The sequence below is a fragment of the Rhinolophus sinicus genome, linkage group LG01 (assembly GCF_036562045.2).
Source record: "Rhinolophus sinicus isolate RSC01 linkage group LG01, ASM3656204v1, whole genome shotgun sequence".
Classification (NCBI taxonomy): Eukaryota; Metazoa; Chordata; class Mammalia; order Chiroptera; family Rhinolophidae; genus Rhinolophus; species Rhinolophus sinicus.
In genome coordinates, this window is record NC_133751.1 from 47,202,200 (window position 1) to 47,218,679 (window position 16,480).

Below are 16,480 nucleotides of genomic sequence, written 5' to 3' on the forward strand. Positions count from 1 at the left end.
AAGGATAATAATTCCTCTATCCTGTAGTTGTTGGGAGGATTGACAATAAAGTGCCAAGTGCCACACTTGGCTGAACTGATAAACAAATAGCAGTTATCATTATTACGATAGTCTTAGAGGATAAGAATCTGAACCACATACATCTCACTAGTTAGACTGGTTCAAGTCAAAAGGATGTGTTGTAGTATAAACATACTGTTCTAGGGCCTTTTTGTGATTTTGGCAGGTCACTTGAGCCCTCTGAAACCCAGGGTCTTCATCTATCAAATCAAGGGATTGGATTACACTGCCTTCATCCATCCATCCATTGGATTACACTGCTTTTATCCATCCATCCATCCATCCATCCATTGGATTACACTGCATCCATCCATCCATCCATCCATCCATCCATCCATCCACCCACCTACCCACCCACCCACACAACTACCAACATATACTGAACACCTTCAAGGCCTAGGCTTGAGCAAGGTGCTGCAAATATAACATGGAAGACAGAGCCTCTCCCTTAAGAATCTTATAATCCGATGGGGAAACTAGACAAGGAGTAGTTTACCGTAAGATAATATAATTAAGGCAATGTCTGGGGAATGCACAACAGGCTCAGGGAACACAAAAGAGTGTTGGGGGACGCTTCTTGGACTAGATTCTTCTTCCCAGTGCCATGATGTGAGTCTGGGAGTCCTTCTCAGAATCATATGTTATCCTTTCAGCATCTTTATTAAATTGCACTGCAGGCTTTGCTTGCCCCACAGGTTCTTTCTTTTCTATTGCAAGGACTCGCTTTTCTTTCCAAGATGTTCTGCTGTTACGTTAAATAATTTACTGATTAGCAAATCTTGCTGTGACTTAGCCAGAGCTATCAAAATGTTGCCAATTTGTCACCAAGAAGTCCTAGTTCCTCATTTGGCTTTCAAGACTCTGTATGATTTGCTCTCTACCTGTTTCCAGCCACATCTCCAACTACTTAGTGTCCTGAAATGTTTTCCTGCCACATATCATATTTTCTTATACTTCTTCAAATATATGTTTCGTTAAATTCTCTTTCACTTTTCTTTATGTTGTTAAATCTCTCTTTTGTGAAATTCTCTTTCACTTTTCTTTATGTTGTTAAATCTGTCTACTCAAATCCACTCTAGACTTCCTCATAAAAACGTGTCTTAATTATACGAGCCTAACATAATCTCTTTGTCCTAAGAATTGCTATATTCCATTACTCACCATCTGTATAACTTCTCTGCAACTAAAGTTAAAGGTGGCAGCAGACAGTGGTGGCTCAGAACATGGACTCTGGAGCCAGACATCCTGGGTCTGCATCTTGGCTCCAAGGGTGACAGTGGGCAAGTCACCTAACTTCTCTGTGCCCTGGTTTCCTCAACTAGAAAGTGATAATAATAATCCCTAATCATAGGTTAGTTTTCCTGCTTAAAGGAGCCCACACAGAAAAATCACCTAGAACAGCATCTGTACACAGTAAGTGCTAACTAATTGTTAGTTATGACCACCATTACTAATCATATGCTGAACTGTGATAGCTCTTACACTGTTGTTGTTTTTTTAACTTAAAATTTTTTTTATTATTGTTTAGCTTGCACTAAGTTTGTATTTTAATTCTCTAGTTTGACTTGAAGGCAGAGTGCCTTAGGCATAGCAAATATCAGCCGCCTTAAATCATTTTTGGAACCAGGCAAAGTAAACATATAAAACGGCACCCCCAAAATATCTGTTGCTTAGATTTGTACTACTGCATATCAAAAAAGAATGTATTGTTTAAAAACACAAGTCATTCTTTAAAATAACTATTCCAGAAGGAAAAATAAAGGTTAATGAAGAAATTAAATGCTTTATTTTAGAACATACTAGACATTTCCACAAGACACAGGGAAGACACCATGTCCGAAAATAATAATGCACTAAAACTTCAAAAGACCTCTTGCTTTATTTGCCTTTACCTTGCCGTACTCCAGTTTCAATCCTAGTGGAAAGGTCCGCTTGAGGGACAGAGAGATGCACTAATGGTCCAGCTCCTGGCATGAAGTTATTGTGAGGGTCTTCTGCATATATTCTAGCTTCAAACGCATGGCCCTGCAGAGTTATTTCTTCCTGGCTCAAAGGAATCTTCTCTCCTGCTGCAATCTGGTAATAGAAGAGTATGTGCTTCTTATGAAAAATCCACCTTAAAGCAGCTATGAGACTAGTTAAGTTGATGGTCTTGCCTTTTTCTATGTAAAAATGTATATTTGGGCTTTAAAATGTAAGCCAAATTAATGTGATTATTTTATCCACCCCCTCGAATATTAGGCAAAAAAGAGATTTAAAAAGAGATGCAAGTTGAAAATAATGTATTAATTATGTTTCTAGAGTTTTAAAATACAGAAAGCAGAAAAATTGATAATTAAATTATAAACATAAAAATCAGTGTTTTTCAATATAATTGAAAAAGATAATTATATTGAAAAATTATAATTGAAACTAAGATTGTTTTTTTGGCAAGATAGTCTCAGTTTTCATCTAAAACATTAGAACTCTGTCACCAAATCAATCTTGTTTTAATAGTAAATTATTAGTTGGTGCGTAGGTCTATATTCACAGCTACGGGTAAAGAGCGACATTAGTCATCTTTGGAATCTTTATCAGCAAATGAGTGATAAAGCAAAACAGAAACACATGGTTGTTGTTTGTTTTTTTTCAAATTTGATTTTTATGTTGAAGTTACACTGACTTGGGATCTACTTCTTTTTTTTTTTTTTTTTTTTTTTTTTTTTTAAGGTTTTATTGGGGAAGGGGAACCGTGTGTATTTCCAGGACTTTATAGGGGAACAGTGTGTTTTTCCCAGGACCCATAAGCTCCAAGTCAAGTTGTTGTCCTTCAGTCTTAGTTGTGGAGGGCGCAGCTCAGCTCCAAGTCCAGTTGCCGTGCTCAATCTAGTTGCAGAGGGCACAGCCTACCATCCCATGTGGGAGTCGAACCTGCAACCTTGTTGTTAAGAGCACGCGCTCTAACCAACTTAGCCATCTGGCCGCCCAACATAATGGTTTTTTAATTTTATTATGTTTACTGCATGGCACCAGATTATAAACAGGATGATTATTACCGTTTAATGATGAGAAAATGACAACCTGAGAAAGCGAAAGGTACAGGGAATAAAACTCTAAGTAACTTAGCATCCCATTGAACTAAACAGATAAGCATAAAACAGAGGCAAAGGTCTCATCTCTTTAAATCTGTATATAAGAAAAATCAGGAATCACAGCAGTTAAGAATAAAAGGAAAATGGACTGAATTAAATGTCTTTATGGCATGGTGTTTCAAACCATAGACTCTGCAACCATATTCCTTAGAAACCTTTTATCCTCCCTGATTTCAAGTTTCTGGATTCTCCTGGGCTACTGCTTCAGAAAAAAAAACACAAAAAACAAACAAACATATATATATATATCCATCCTTGTTTTCCTTGAATGCTGGAAACATAAGCAGCTTTCCAGAAGTTTCTAAATCCACTAGAGTTTTCCTGACATTCACTAACACTTACTAGCCTAATATGCCTGGTTTTCATTAGCTCCCAAGGCTATAGAGGCCCAAAAGAATCTTCTGGTTCTGAAAAGACAAAATTATCAAAATATCAAGACATTAGCATCACAACATGAAAACAACAATTTAGATGCAGGATATGTAAAGAACCAAGAATCCCACAGAGATCAAGATTATTCATACGAACTTAAAAAAAATTTTTTGTATTTAAAAAAATGAAGACTGAGGTAAAATCTATTGTTTCCTATAATGAGAAAAACACTAAGCTATTATTGTTCACATTTGAAGTAATATGCTTTGTGGAACTCTGGTGTAGGCCAGTGCATCTCACACTATCTATAATAAACAGTTGTGAACTTATACTGTTGTAAAACCAGAAGATAATATCCTAGCAATGCCAAAAATGCTTTAAAAATTTCTAAACATTTACTGTGAATGTCCATACTTATCCCACCATGAGGCTGCAACAGTTTGTAAGTCAGCACTTGGCAAATGCACCACTCTATTGGTCTAGACCATTTCCTTGGCTCTTCATTCTAAACCCTGCCTTAGCTCATTTCATCTTGGCTACCATCTGTCCTGCCTCAAAAATCGAACGATGGCCTAGCCCAGAATGATGTGGCCTTATATAGAGCACATCATATAGAGTGTTGAGTCGATGTGGTTGCAAGAAGCCTCCGTGGCAGCAGCTCACCTGCTGGCTTCCCCAGGCCTAAGGGGGAAATGATGGTAATTGACAGATTAGGAATCTGTGTCCACAAAGGGACAATAGCATCAAATGCTGTGTTACATTTAACCTCCCATTTTCCTGTCCTCATCACAACCAGCAAGAATTGAACCCTTATCCAAAGTGACACTTCCTTTTCAGAGGCCAGAAGGCAACATATTCTCAAGACTGATATTTAATAGGAAAAGTGTTCCCACCTTAAGCTGCCACTCCACCAAGTCAGTTCCTGTGATCATCTCCGTAACAGGATGTTCCACTTGCAGCCTTGTATTCATCTCCATGAAGTAGAAATTGTGCTTTGAGTCCATAATAAACTCCACAGTTCCTAAGAGGTAACATACAATGATTACATTTCAATAGTATATAATCAGTAGCAAATCAAAACCTTCCATGATGTATCACAGAGTTTTACTGCTGCCTTCATTCAATGGCAAACACTGGTATTTCATGAAGAAAACACTTCACATTTTGCAGCAGCAAGTGAATCTGTCAGAAACAGGGAGCCACATGCAATTTTGCAAAACAAAAAATATATTCAGGGTTTTGAGCAAATGGTAAGCCCAGCTATGAATCAGGCTCAGCGGTCGCAGCAGGGAGAACACGGTGGGCCAGGTGGGGCTGCTGCACTGGGCCTCGATCCCTGGGAACCTCACCCTGGCACACCCCATCTCCCTCTCACCCAGTGAAGAAAAATACTTTTGTGTTTCCTGATTGTGGGCTCTTGGAAGTTTCTTTTCAAAGTCCCATTGCTGGTGACCCACTGAAAAATTGCTTATCAACTAAATTTTATGTTAATAATATTTTATCGGCATTTGATTGAGCACTACAAAACTTCCCCCAGCTTTATTAAGGTATAAGCACTTATCCATTTTCAGTATAGGTGGGATGAGTTTCAGCAATTGAATACAGTCATGTAACCACCCCTGCAATAAAAATACAGAACATATCCATCATCCAAAATGTTCCCTTGTTCCCCTTTTGCAGGCAGTCCCCTCCCTGGGCCCCTGACTCCAGGCAACCACTAGTCTGCTTTCTGTTGTTATGCTTTGTTTTTGTTTCTAGAATGCCATATAAATAAAATAATATAGAATGTAGTATTTTGTGTTTGAGTTTTTTTCACTTGGCCTAAAGTTAGTTCATATACAGGTGACTCTTAAACCACAATGGTTTGAACTGTGATGGTCCACTTACACACAGATTTTTTTTAATAAGTATATATTGAAAAAATTTTTGGAGATTTGTGATAATTTGAAAAAACTTGCAGATGAACCATGTAGCCTAGAAATACTGAAAAATTTTGAGAAATAGGTATGTCACGAATGTATAAACTGTATATAGATATCAGTCTATTTTTATCATTTACTATCATAATAAATACACAAATTTAATATAAAAAGTTAAGATTTACCAAAACTTACACAGTTATAGACTGTACATGGTGCCATTCACAGTCGAGGGAAATGTAAACAAATCTAAAGATGCAGTATTAAGTTATAACTGCATAAAATTAACTGTAGTACACACTGTCCTACTGTAATAATTTCGCAGCCACCTCCTATTGCGTGCAGTGAGCTCAAGTGTTCCATTTAAAACGTCATGTGATACTAATCATCTCCTCGTGAGCCATTTGTCTCCTCAGTAAATTGCACATCACAGTAAAAAGTGACCTCTCATAGTTCTCATGTGTTTTTCATCATGTTTAGTGCAATACCGTAAACCCTGAATAACACCGTGGGACGCATACAAAGCAATGCCACTAGTGATGCTGGAAGTGCTCCCAAGAAGCAGAGAAAAGTCATGATGTTACGAGAAAAAGCTGAATTGCTTGATAGGTACAGTAAAGTGAGGTCTGCAGCTGTGCTTGCTCACCATTTCAAGATAAATGGATCCAGAGTAATGACTACTGCAAAAAAAAAAGGAAATTTGTGAAGTTGTTGGGGCAGCTACACAAGCAGGTGCAAAAACCTTGCACTTTTTGCACAATCCCTTTCTATCTTATACTGAAAAAGTAGCTTTTACATAGGTGCAGTGTGCCTATAAGAAAGGCTTAGTAACAGACTCTAACATGATTCGAGGAAAAGCAGTCATTAGATGACAACTTAAACGGCAAAGGCTCTAAAGCTGGAGAATTTAATCAGCAAAGGATGGTTTGATAATTTTACAAAGAGGTTTGGAGTGAAAAAAAAAAAGTCAAGATAACAGGAGAAGCAGTTTCTGCCGACCAAGAGGCAGCACACGAGTTCCCAGACACCATTAAGAAAATCAATGATGAGAAAGGATATCTGCCTGAACAGGTTTTTAACGCAATACTGTAAACCTTGAATAAAACCATGGAATGAAAGTGCCTTATTCTGGAAAAAAATACCACAGAGGACATTTATTAGTAAGGAAGAGAAGTGAGCACCAGAATTTAAGGCAGGAAGGGATAGGCTGACTCTACTGTTTGTGGAGACACAGTCGGGTTCCTTGAAGGGGGAAGATAAACAACAAGGCGTGAACAACGTGAACACTTTTTCTGCATTGGTTTCCTCGATGCTTTGTCCCTAAAGTCAGGAAGTACCCTGCCAGGAAGGGGCTGCCTTTTATAATTCTTTTGATACGGGACAATGCCCCTGGCCACCCAGAACCCCATGAGTTCAACACTGGAGGCGTCAAAGTGGTCTAGTTGCTCCCAAACACAATGTCTCTAATTCAGCCATTAGATCAGGGGGTTATAAGGAGCCTTAGGCTCATTACACAAGGCATTCTATGGAAAGGGCTGTCAATGCTGTGGAAGAGAACCCCATGAGAAAAAGAGATCATCATGAAAGTCTGGAAGGATTACACCACCGACGATGCCAATGTTGTTCTAGAAAAAGCCGTGAAAACCATCAAGCCCAAAAAATAAATTCCTGCAGGAGAAAACTGCGCTGAGATGTAGTGCATGACTTCACAGGATATATGGCAGAGCCAATCAAGAAATCAGGAAAGAGATTGTGGAGGAATTCAAGAGCTAATAATAGATATCACACCAGAGGAATTAACAGAAGATGACTTGATGGAGATGAGTGCTTCTGACCCAGTGCCGGATGATGAGGAAAAAGACATAGAAGAAGCAGTGTCGGGAAGCACATTGACATTAGACTATCTAGCAGAAGGGTTCCAATTATTCAAGACTGCTTTAGACTTCTTTTACGACGTGGACCCTTCTCTGATATGGGCACTGAAACTAACGGAAATGGTGAAGAAGGATTGGTACCATACAGAAACATTTTTAGGCAAATGAAAAAGCAAAAGTCAGGTAGAAATTATGATGCATTTGCGTAAAGTTATATTGAGTGTGCCTGCTCCTCCTGCCTCCCCTTCCACCGCCTCTGTCTCTTCCTCCTCAGCCTACTCAACATGAAGATGAAGATGAAGACCTTTAAGATGATCTACCTCCATTTAATCAATAGTAAATAATCATCATGCCGTACAGTTAATGAACTTACCTGTTGTATGTGTGAGTGTGTGAGTGTGTGTGTGTGTCTTTGTTTGAAAACCTAATAACTATACAGCAAGAACTGTAAGAAATGTTTTTGTGTCCTCATCATCACCTAAAGGTTCACCATGCAGAACACTGTGTGTAACTTTTGTATTGGAGTGGAGAGCCTACCCTTAGATAGGCATAAAGTTAGTGATATTTCATATAAAATTAACAAAAATGTGCTCTCCCTCTGCTTGGTGGTGGGCTGGTTGAAGATGGAATCCACTGAGGAAAGGCCTGGGTCTTCGTCACCTTGTGTGCCGGCCCAGAGTGGCACTGGGGAAGCCTGTATAACATCTGCTGCAGACCCCCTGAAAATCAAATAGGCTTGGATTTGGACATTCTCAGTAGGAATGATTAAAGGCTGATGTGACCATAAAGAGATAATGCTAAGCAGCTGATAGATTCTGTAGTTCTGCTTCATTCCCAGATAGACACTGGATTCATCTGATACCAGAATTTTATATCCCACGAATCAGTGAAGTCATATAATTTTTTAAAAAGGAGCCAGTAACATACAATGGAAAAAAGAAAGCCTCTTCAGTAAATGGTGCTGGGAAAATTGGAAAGACACATGCAAAGGAGTGAAACTAGACTGCTGTCTGTCATCATGTACCAAAATTAACTAAAAATGGGTCGAAGACTTACACATAAGATGTGAAACTATAAACTGCATAGAAGAAAACAGAAATGAAATTTCAGGAGACTGAAACTAGACCTGAGTTTCTTTCTAGAAACTTCTTTCCCAACCTTGGAACTCTTGGCTGCTGTAAATTCTGGATATACAATAGCTGATGACATTTTTTTTTTATGTATGAAGGTAGATGATTCTTCCAATTGAACCTGGAAGCTGAGTTTTCTCACCAGAAATGGTTTATAGAATCAACTTGCAAAAAGGAGCACCCTAGAAACAAGTCAGTGAAGGGTTTGTCTATGAGAACAGAACACATGCCATGAAGAAGCAGCATACTTTGCAGCATCTGGAGACCTCACTATCGATTACGTCTTTGTGTGAAGACATGCTGCTTTGTAATTATTGCAAGTGTCGCATCAAACTCTGTGGTTATGCAGGGGTCACTGCCTGCTCTCACATTTTCTGTGATCATAGCATGGCAATGGTGAGTTTAGTCGCTCACCAGGTATCTGCCCTGCCTGCAACAGTACCCTTTCTGGTAAGCTAGATATTGTCCAAAGAGAACTCAGTCCATCAGAGAAATATAAAGCCATGGCACTGGCAGGACTTCGACCAGAGACTGTGTTGGACATTAGCTCCCCAGCACTGGCCTTCTGGACTTACCAGGTATATCAGGAGTGTCTCTATCAAGAACACAAATTCAGCAAGGCTGAGGGGCCATCTGAAGCAGATGGAGAAGACATATACTCAGCAAATACAGAACAAGGATGTAGAATTGACCTCTACGAAAGGGGAAGTCACTTCCATGAAAAAAGTGCTAGAAGAGTACAAGAAAAAGTTCAGCGACATTTCTGAGAAATTTACGGAGTGAAATCGTCAGTATCAAAAGCTTCAAGGCCTCTATGACAGCCTTACGCTACAAAACATCACTATTGCTAATGAAGAAGGTACCTACCCTTGAGCCATCCATGATCTATCACAATCTGGTATTTTTGGCTTCCCATTAGGGAACAACTCCAAGTTTCCTTTGGGCAGTACACCAGTTCGAAATCGAGGTGGTGGAGATGGAGATTTTCAGTTCAGACCATTTTCTGTGGGTTCTTCCAGAGTACCTGAACCCAGCAATCGCTTTTTTGGTTTTGCCTCCCCAATTCATGAATTAGAACAACAGCAAGTCTCTAGCATAGCCTTTAAAGTAGAAAGAATTTAGCTCACTTTATAGAATGTTTACTTTCAGTGATGTCATAGCAAATAATCTTTATTCTAGATCCCTGTGCTGTTGGTGACTTCCACCCTGTGCTATTAAGTCTTTGAAGCTGCCTTCACATTTTCAATTTATAAGAAACTCAGTGGCAGGGAGGAGTGGCTTTCGAGTCTGGTTTCTTTTTCTATTTCCATTATTTAAAGCATGAGCATTTTATTAAACTCAATTTCATTGTGAACTGTTGAGTTTTCACCACTAGCAAAATGGTTACAAAATTATTGGATGTTTTATAGATCACCTGTTGTGGCTGTCTGGGCTATGTGACTGAGCTATATGTTTTTGCATATGTATAAAAGCACCTATGTTATATGTCTACATGTCACTTTGGGTTTTGGTATTTATGCATATATGTACAGGTATGTCCCTTTCCTTATATTGATATTTTGCTGCATTTGCAGGTATATTTATGTGAATATTTTCGTCTCAGGAAACGGCGGTGTGTCTATAGTTTATTATTTGGGTACGTACATTTATTTTTATATATTTAGGTACTTCCCCTTGTACTAACTTGTTTGGAGTGTTTATGCTCAGTCAGTGAGTGAGAGTACAATTTGATGCACATCTGATCATTCCCTATTTCTATTTAAAAATAATTCACATTGATAAAGTTATTTTGTAAAGTTGATTTTTTTGTCATTTATTTTAAAATAAAATTACTCTTCCTTTACTGTTTTGCCAGCTGTTGCCTTGGGTTTACTTATTTAGGAGTACACTTCTAAAGCAGAAAACGTACAATGTGTTATTGATGTTGAGAGATTAATTAAAATACTTTTAAAAATTAAAAAAACAAACAAGTAATGTGTTACTTTTCTTACTGTTTTATAACTTTGCTTTCAAAAAACTGCATTACCATACAGTACGCCTCTCTTGCGTATAATTGGAGAAAACCTGTATCAGCCTATCACAGGTAAGTGGTTTTAAAAAAATGTTAACAATGTTTCCAGTACTGTATTATAAATATGATTGTAATACTGTATGCCATAAAAATTTTATAATGATTCATTTGTTAGAATATAGGCTACGCTACCGTGAAGCAATCATTTCAATTACACTAGGCTACCATAAAGCAGTCATATTGCTGCTTCTTTGTTTTCAATGCATGAATTGTTATACCTGTAAATGAACATGAATTTCTTTTTCACATTATCTTTTCATTTTTGATGTCTAGTGTTAGTAATATATATAACATCTATAGTGCTTTCTATCATATAAGACCATATTGATGTGAGTATTGACAGATGATTCATCTTATAAACAGATGATGTAAATTTATTGTAGCGATAAATACAACAAAGTACTATAAATGCATTTTCTCTTCCTTATGATTTTCTTAATAACTTTTTTCTCTAGCTTAATTTATTGGAAGACTACAGTATATAATACATATAATGTACAAAATATGTGTTAATTGACTGTTACCTATAGTGTTTTGCATCACATAAAACCATATTGATGTAGGTAAAGTAAGGCTTCCAGTCAACAGTAGGCTATTAATATTTAAGTTTTGGGGGAGTCAAATGCTATATATGGATTTCCAATGGTGTGGGGGATCAGTTCCCCTAATCCTCGCATTGCTCAAAGGGTCAACTGTAATTTAAAACTGTTTTTCAAACTCTGTGTTACAATTCATTAGTGGATGGTACAAATTTAGTGAAGGCTTTCAAGTTTGTGGCTCAGCATGTAAATAACTTAGAAGTCACCATTCTGTCCTCACAACATGTAATTAGCTGAATAGACTGAAAAACCAATGACTCTTCTTAGAACCATCAGAGACATGAGGTTACAGGGCAAATCAGGAGCCCCAAAACTGGAGTGACAGATAGACAAATACAGAGATTGACAACTTACTGGAGCAGAAATCTACAAGCAAAAATCTCTGCAGGAACAAATACCAGAGTAGGACACCTGGACTGTAATTGATGAATTGCTGAAGGCTCAGCATGGACCGTAAAAACTCCAGGCGCACCTAGTCATGGGAAGGGTCCTCACACTTTTGTGATTTTTACATCCAGGAGCTCTACCAGGTCCTCACAGTGAATCCCCTTGAGCTTTCAGCAATAGTAGGGGAAAAGGAACCAGTTCAAAGATTCCAGAGTTCTGTTCTTCTTAACAAGATGTGCCTTTAAGAAAAACTATTTTACAAGAGCCTAAACTTTTGGGGTTTTATCAGAGACTAACTAACACAACTAGGGGGAGGGAAGTGCACAACTCTAGCAGCCTTCAGTCACCCCATCCCACCTTCGCAAATAAATAAAAAAACAAACAAAACAAACTAAGAAGCACTTGATGAAGTTCATAGTTTAGGGCACAAGCTCACCAAAGACCCAGATCTCATCATAGAACTACCCTCACCTTCCCCCATACCTTCCCACTACATTACTAAAGACCTAGTTACCACACTTCCTTTTACCCAGTACATCATGTCTGGCTATCAAAATAATTACGAGGCATACTAATAGGCAAACAACACAATTTAAAAAGACTGAACAAACATCAGAACAACACTCATATGGCAGGAATGTTGGAATTATCAAACCAGGAACTTCAAAAAACTGATTAATATGCCAAGGGCTTTTATGGAAAAAGCAGACAACATACAAGAACAGATAATGAAAGTAGAGAGATGAAAATTCTAAGAAAATTTTTTTAAAAACTAGAGATCGAAAATACTATAACAGTAAAGAATGTCTTTGATGGGCTCATCAGGAGACAGGACACAGCTGGGGAAGAATCTTAGAGCTTGAAAATATGACAATAGAAAGTTCCAAAACTAAAAGCAAAGAGAAAAAAAGACTGGAGGAAAATAACCAGAACAGAATATCCAAGAACTGTGGGACAACTAAACATATGTGTAATGGGAATATCAGAAGGAGAAGAAAGAAACAAGCAATCTTTAAAGCAACAATGACTGAGAATTTTCCCAAATTAATGTGTGACATCAAAGCACAGCTCCAGAAAGCTCGAAGAACACCAAGCAGGATAAATTCCAGAAAAACTATACCTAACCATGTTATTTTCAAAGTACAGAAAAATCAAAGATAAAGAAAAAAATCCTGGAAGAACTCAAAGAAGGGGGAAAATCCCGAAATCTTACATATAAAGGAGAAAAGAATCACTTCTGACTTATTCTCAGAAACTGCAAAGCAAGAACACTGGAGTGAAATATTAAAGTATTGTGAGGGGAGAAAAAGTCACCAACCTACAACTCTGTACCCTGGGAAGTTATCCTTCAGAAGTTCAGTTGAAATAAAGACCGTCTCAGTTCAACAAAAATTGACAGAATTTATTGTCAACAGACTTGCCTTGCAATAAATGATAAAAGAAGTTCTTTGGAGAGAAAGAAAATGATATAGGGTCAATATTCCAAGAAGATATAACGATCCTTAGTGTGTATGTACCTAACAACAGTGCATCAAAATACATGAGGCAAAAACTAAGAACTGAAAAGAGAATAGATAAAACCACTAATACAGTTGGAGACTTTAACACCCCTCTACCAGAAATGAACAAATCCAATAGGCAGAAAATTAGTAAGGACATAATTGAACTCAACAGCATGAACAATAAACTGGATATAATTGACATCTACAGACTACTTTATACAACAGAAGATTACATATTCTCAAGCTTACATGGAACATTCACCAAGATAGACTACATTCAGGGGCATAAGAAATACCTTAACATATTTAAAAGAATAAATATACAATGTCTGCTCTCAGATCACAATTAAACTAAAAATCAATAAACTGAACTAAAAATCATTAACAGAAAGATAGCTGAAAAAAATTCCAAAATATTTGTACATGAAACAACACACTACTAAATAACACATGAGTCAAAGAACTCTCAAGAGAAATTAAATGAAAATGGAAATACAATTTATCAAAACCTTTGGGATGCACCAAAGACAGTGTTTAGAAGGAAATTTATAGCATTGAATCCATATATTTAAGAGAAAAAATATCTAAAATCAATAATCTAAGCTTCCATTTTAGGAAACTAGATAAAGAAGAGCAAATCAGTTCCAAAATAAGCAGAAGAAACAATAAAAATAACAGTAGAAATCCACAAGGTAAAAGCAGACAGAATACTTCCTAACCCGTTCTATGAGGCCAGCATTACCCTAATACCCAAACCAGACAAAGACATTACAAGAAAAGAAATCTACAGACCAATATCTCTTATGAACAAGAATGCAAAAATCCTCGACAAAATATGAGCAAATCGAATTCAAAATGTATAAAAAAAAATTATGCACCACAACCAATTGGGACTTATCCCAGGTATGCAAGGCTGATTCAACATCTGAAAATCAACTAATGTAATCCATCACATTAACAGACTGAAGAACCACATGATTATGTCAACAGACGCAGAAGCATTTGATGAAACCCAACATCCAAGTATAATAAAAATTCTCAACTAACTAGGAACAAAGGGGGATTTCCTCGATAAAGATTTACAAAAAAAAACCTTCAACTTACATCATACTTACTGGTAAGAAACTAGAAGTTTTCCCACTAAGATCAGAAACAAGGCAAAGACATCTGTTCTCACCACTCCTTTTCAACATTGCACTGGAAGTCCTAGCTAATACAATAAGGCACGTAAAGGAAATGAAAGGTATACAGATTGGGAAGGAAGAAATAAAAGTGTCTTTGTTCACAGATGATCACATATGTAGAAAATCTGAAAGAATCGACAACAATAACAACAAAAAACTGGAACTAATAAATGATTATAGCGAGGGTGCAGGATACAAGATTAATATACAAAAGTCAATTGTTTTCCTATACATCAATGATGAACAAGTGGAATTTGAAATTAAAAATACAATACCATTTATATTAGCACCGCCAAAAATAAAATAGGTATAAATTTAACAAGTTATGTGTAAAATCTATATGAAAAAACTATAAAATTCTGATGAAAGAAGTCAAAGAACTAAATAAATGGAGAGGTATTTCATGTTCATGGGTAGGAAGACTCAACAGTGTCAAGATGTCAGTTCTTCTAAACTAAATCTATAAATTCAACACAATCCCAATCAAAATCCCAGCAACTTATTTTGTGGCTATCCAAAACGTAAGTTTATATGCAGAGGCAAAAGACTCAGGATAGCCAACTCAATACTGAAGAAGAACAAAGTTGGAGGACTGAAACTACCTTACTTCAAGACTTACTATAAAGCTACTGTAGTTAAAATAATGAAGTACTGGTGAAAGAACAGATAAATAGATCAATGGAACAGAATAGAGAGCCCAGAAATAGACCCACATGAATACAGTCAACTGATCTTTGACAAAGGAGGAATGGTAATACAATGGTGCAAAGATAGTCTTTTCAACAAATGATGAAACTGGACATCCACATACAAAAAAAATGAATCCAGACACAGACCTTACACCTTTCACAACTATTAATTCAAAATGGATCATTGACTTAAATGTAAAACCCCAAACTATAGAACTCCTAGGAGATAACATAGAATATCTAGATGACCTTGGATATGGTGATGCTTTTTTAGATACAACAAAAAAGGCACAATCCATGGAAGAAATAATTGATAAACAGATGGCAAGTAAGCATATGAGAAGATGCTTCACATCATATGTCATCAGGGAAATGCAAATTAAAACAAGAAGAAACAAGAAGGCCGGCCCGGTGGCTCAGGCAGTTGGAACTCCGTGCTCCTAACTCCAAAGGCTGCCGGTTCGATTCCCACATGTGCCAGTGGGCTCTCAACCACAAGGTTGCCAGGTCGATTCCTCGAGTCCGGCAAGGGATGGTGGGCTGCGCCCCCTGCAACTAGCAACAGCAACTAGACCTGGAGCTGAGCTGCGCTCTCCACAACCAAGACTGAAAGGACAACAACTTGACTTGGAAGAAAATCCTGGAAGTACACACTGTTCCCCAATAAAGTCCTGTTCCCCTTTCCCAATAAAATCTTTAAAAAACAAAGCAAAACAAAAACACAAGAAAACAAGAAGAAACAAAATTTGGAACACTGAATACTAAATGCTGGTGAGGATGTGGAGCAACAATGTAGGAATTCTCATACATTGTTGCTGAAAATATGGTATATCCACTTTGGAAGACAGTTTGACAGTTTCTTACATAACTAATCATAATTTTACCATACAATCCAGCAATCCTGCTCCTGGTATTTATTGGATAAATACCAACCCAAATGAACTGAAACTTACATCCATGCAAAATTCTACATGCCGTCTTTATAGCAGCTTTATTTATAATTGCCAAAATTTGGAAGCAACCAAGATGTCCTTCAGTGGGTGAGAGGATAAATAAACTGTGGTGATACAGCCAGACAACGGAATGTTATTCAGCACTGAAAGGAAATGAGATATCAAGCCATGAAGAGACATGGAAGCAACTTAGATTCATATTAGTAAGGGATAGAAGCCGATCTTAAAAGGCTACATACTGTATAGTTCCAAATATATAACATTCTGGAAAGGCAAAACTATGGAGGCGATGAAAAAGATCAGTGTTTGTCATGGGTTGGAGGGAAGGATGAAGAGTAGAGCACATAGGATTTTTATGGCAATGAAACCGTTCTGTATGAGACTACAATGGTAGACACATGTCATTATACATTTGTGCAAACTCAGAATGTACAAGCGTGTACCCTAATGTGAACTATGTTCTGTGAGCGACAATGATGTGTCAATATAGGTTTGTTGACTATAAAAAATGTACCACTCTGATGTGGAATGTTGATAGTGGGAGAGGCTGTACGTGTTTGGGGATGGGGGTATATGGGATAATCTCTGTGCTTTCTGCTCAATTTTGTT

At 37.4% G+C, this 16,480-nt stretch overlaps 1 protein-coding gene and 1 pseudogene across 1 annotated transcript in view; one reads left to right on the top strand and one right to left on the bottom strand.

Annotated features, from left to right (window-relative positions):
- MCCC1 (methylcrotonyl-CoA carboxylase subunit 1) overlaps nucleotides 1-16,480 on the bottom strand; it is a 57,553-nt gene that overhangs the window by 16,585 nt on the left and 24,488 nt on the right. The window contains exons 10-11 of the mRNA XM_019735834.2: nucleotides 4,457-4,584; nucleotides 1,953-2,136 (exon numbers count right to left, since the gene is read on the bottom strand). Coding sequence (XP_019591393.2) covers nucleotides 1,953-2,136; nucleotides 4,457-4,584 — 312 coding nt within the window. The remainder of the gene's footprint in view (nucleotides 1-1,952; nucleotides 2,137-4,456; nucleotides 4,585-16,480) is intronic.
- Nucleotides 8,586-9,750, top strand: LOC109449510 (E3 ubiquitin-protein ligase CCNB1IP1; annotated as a pseudogene).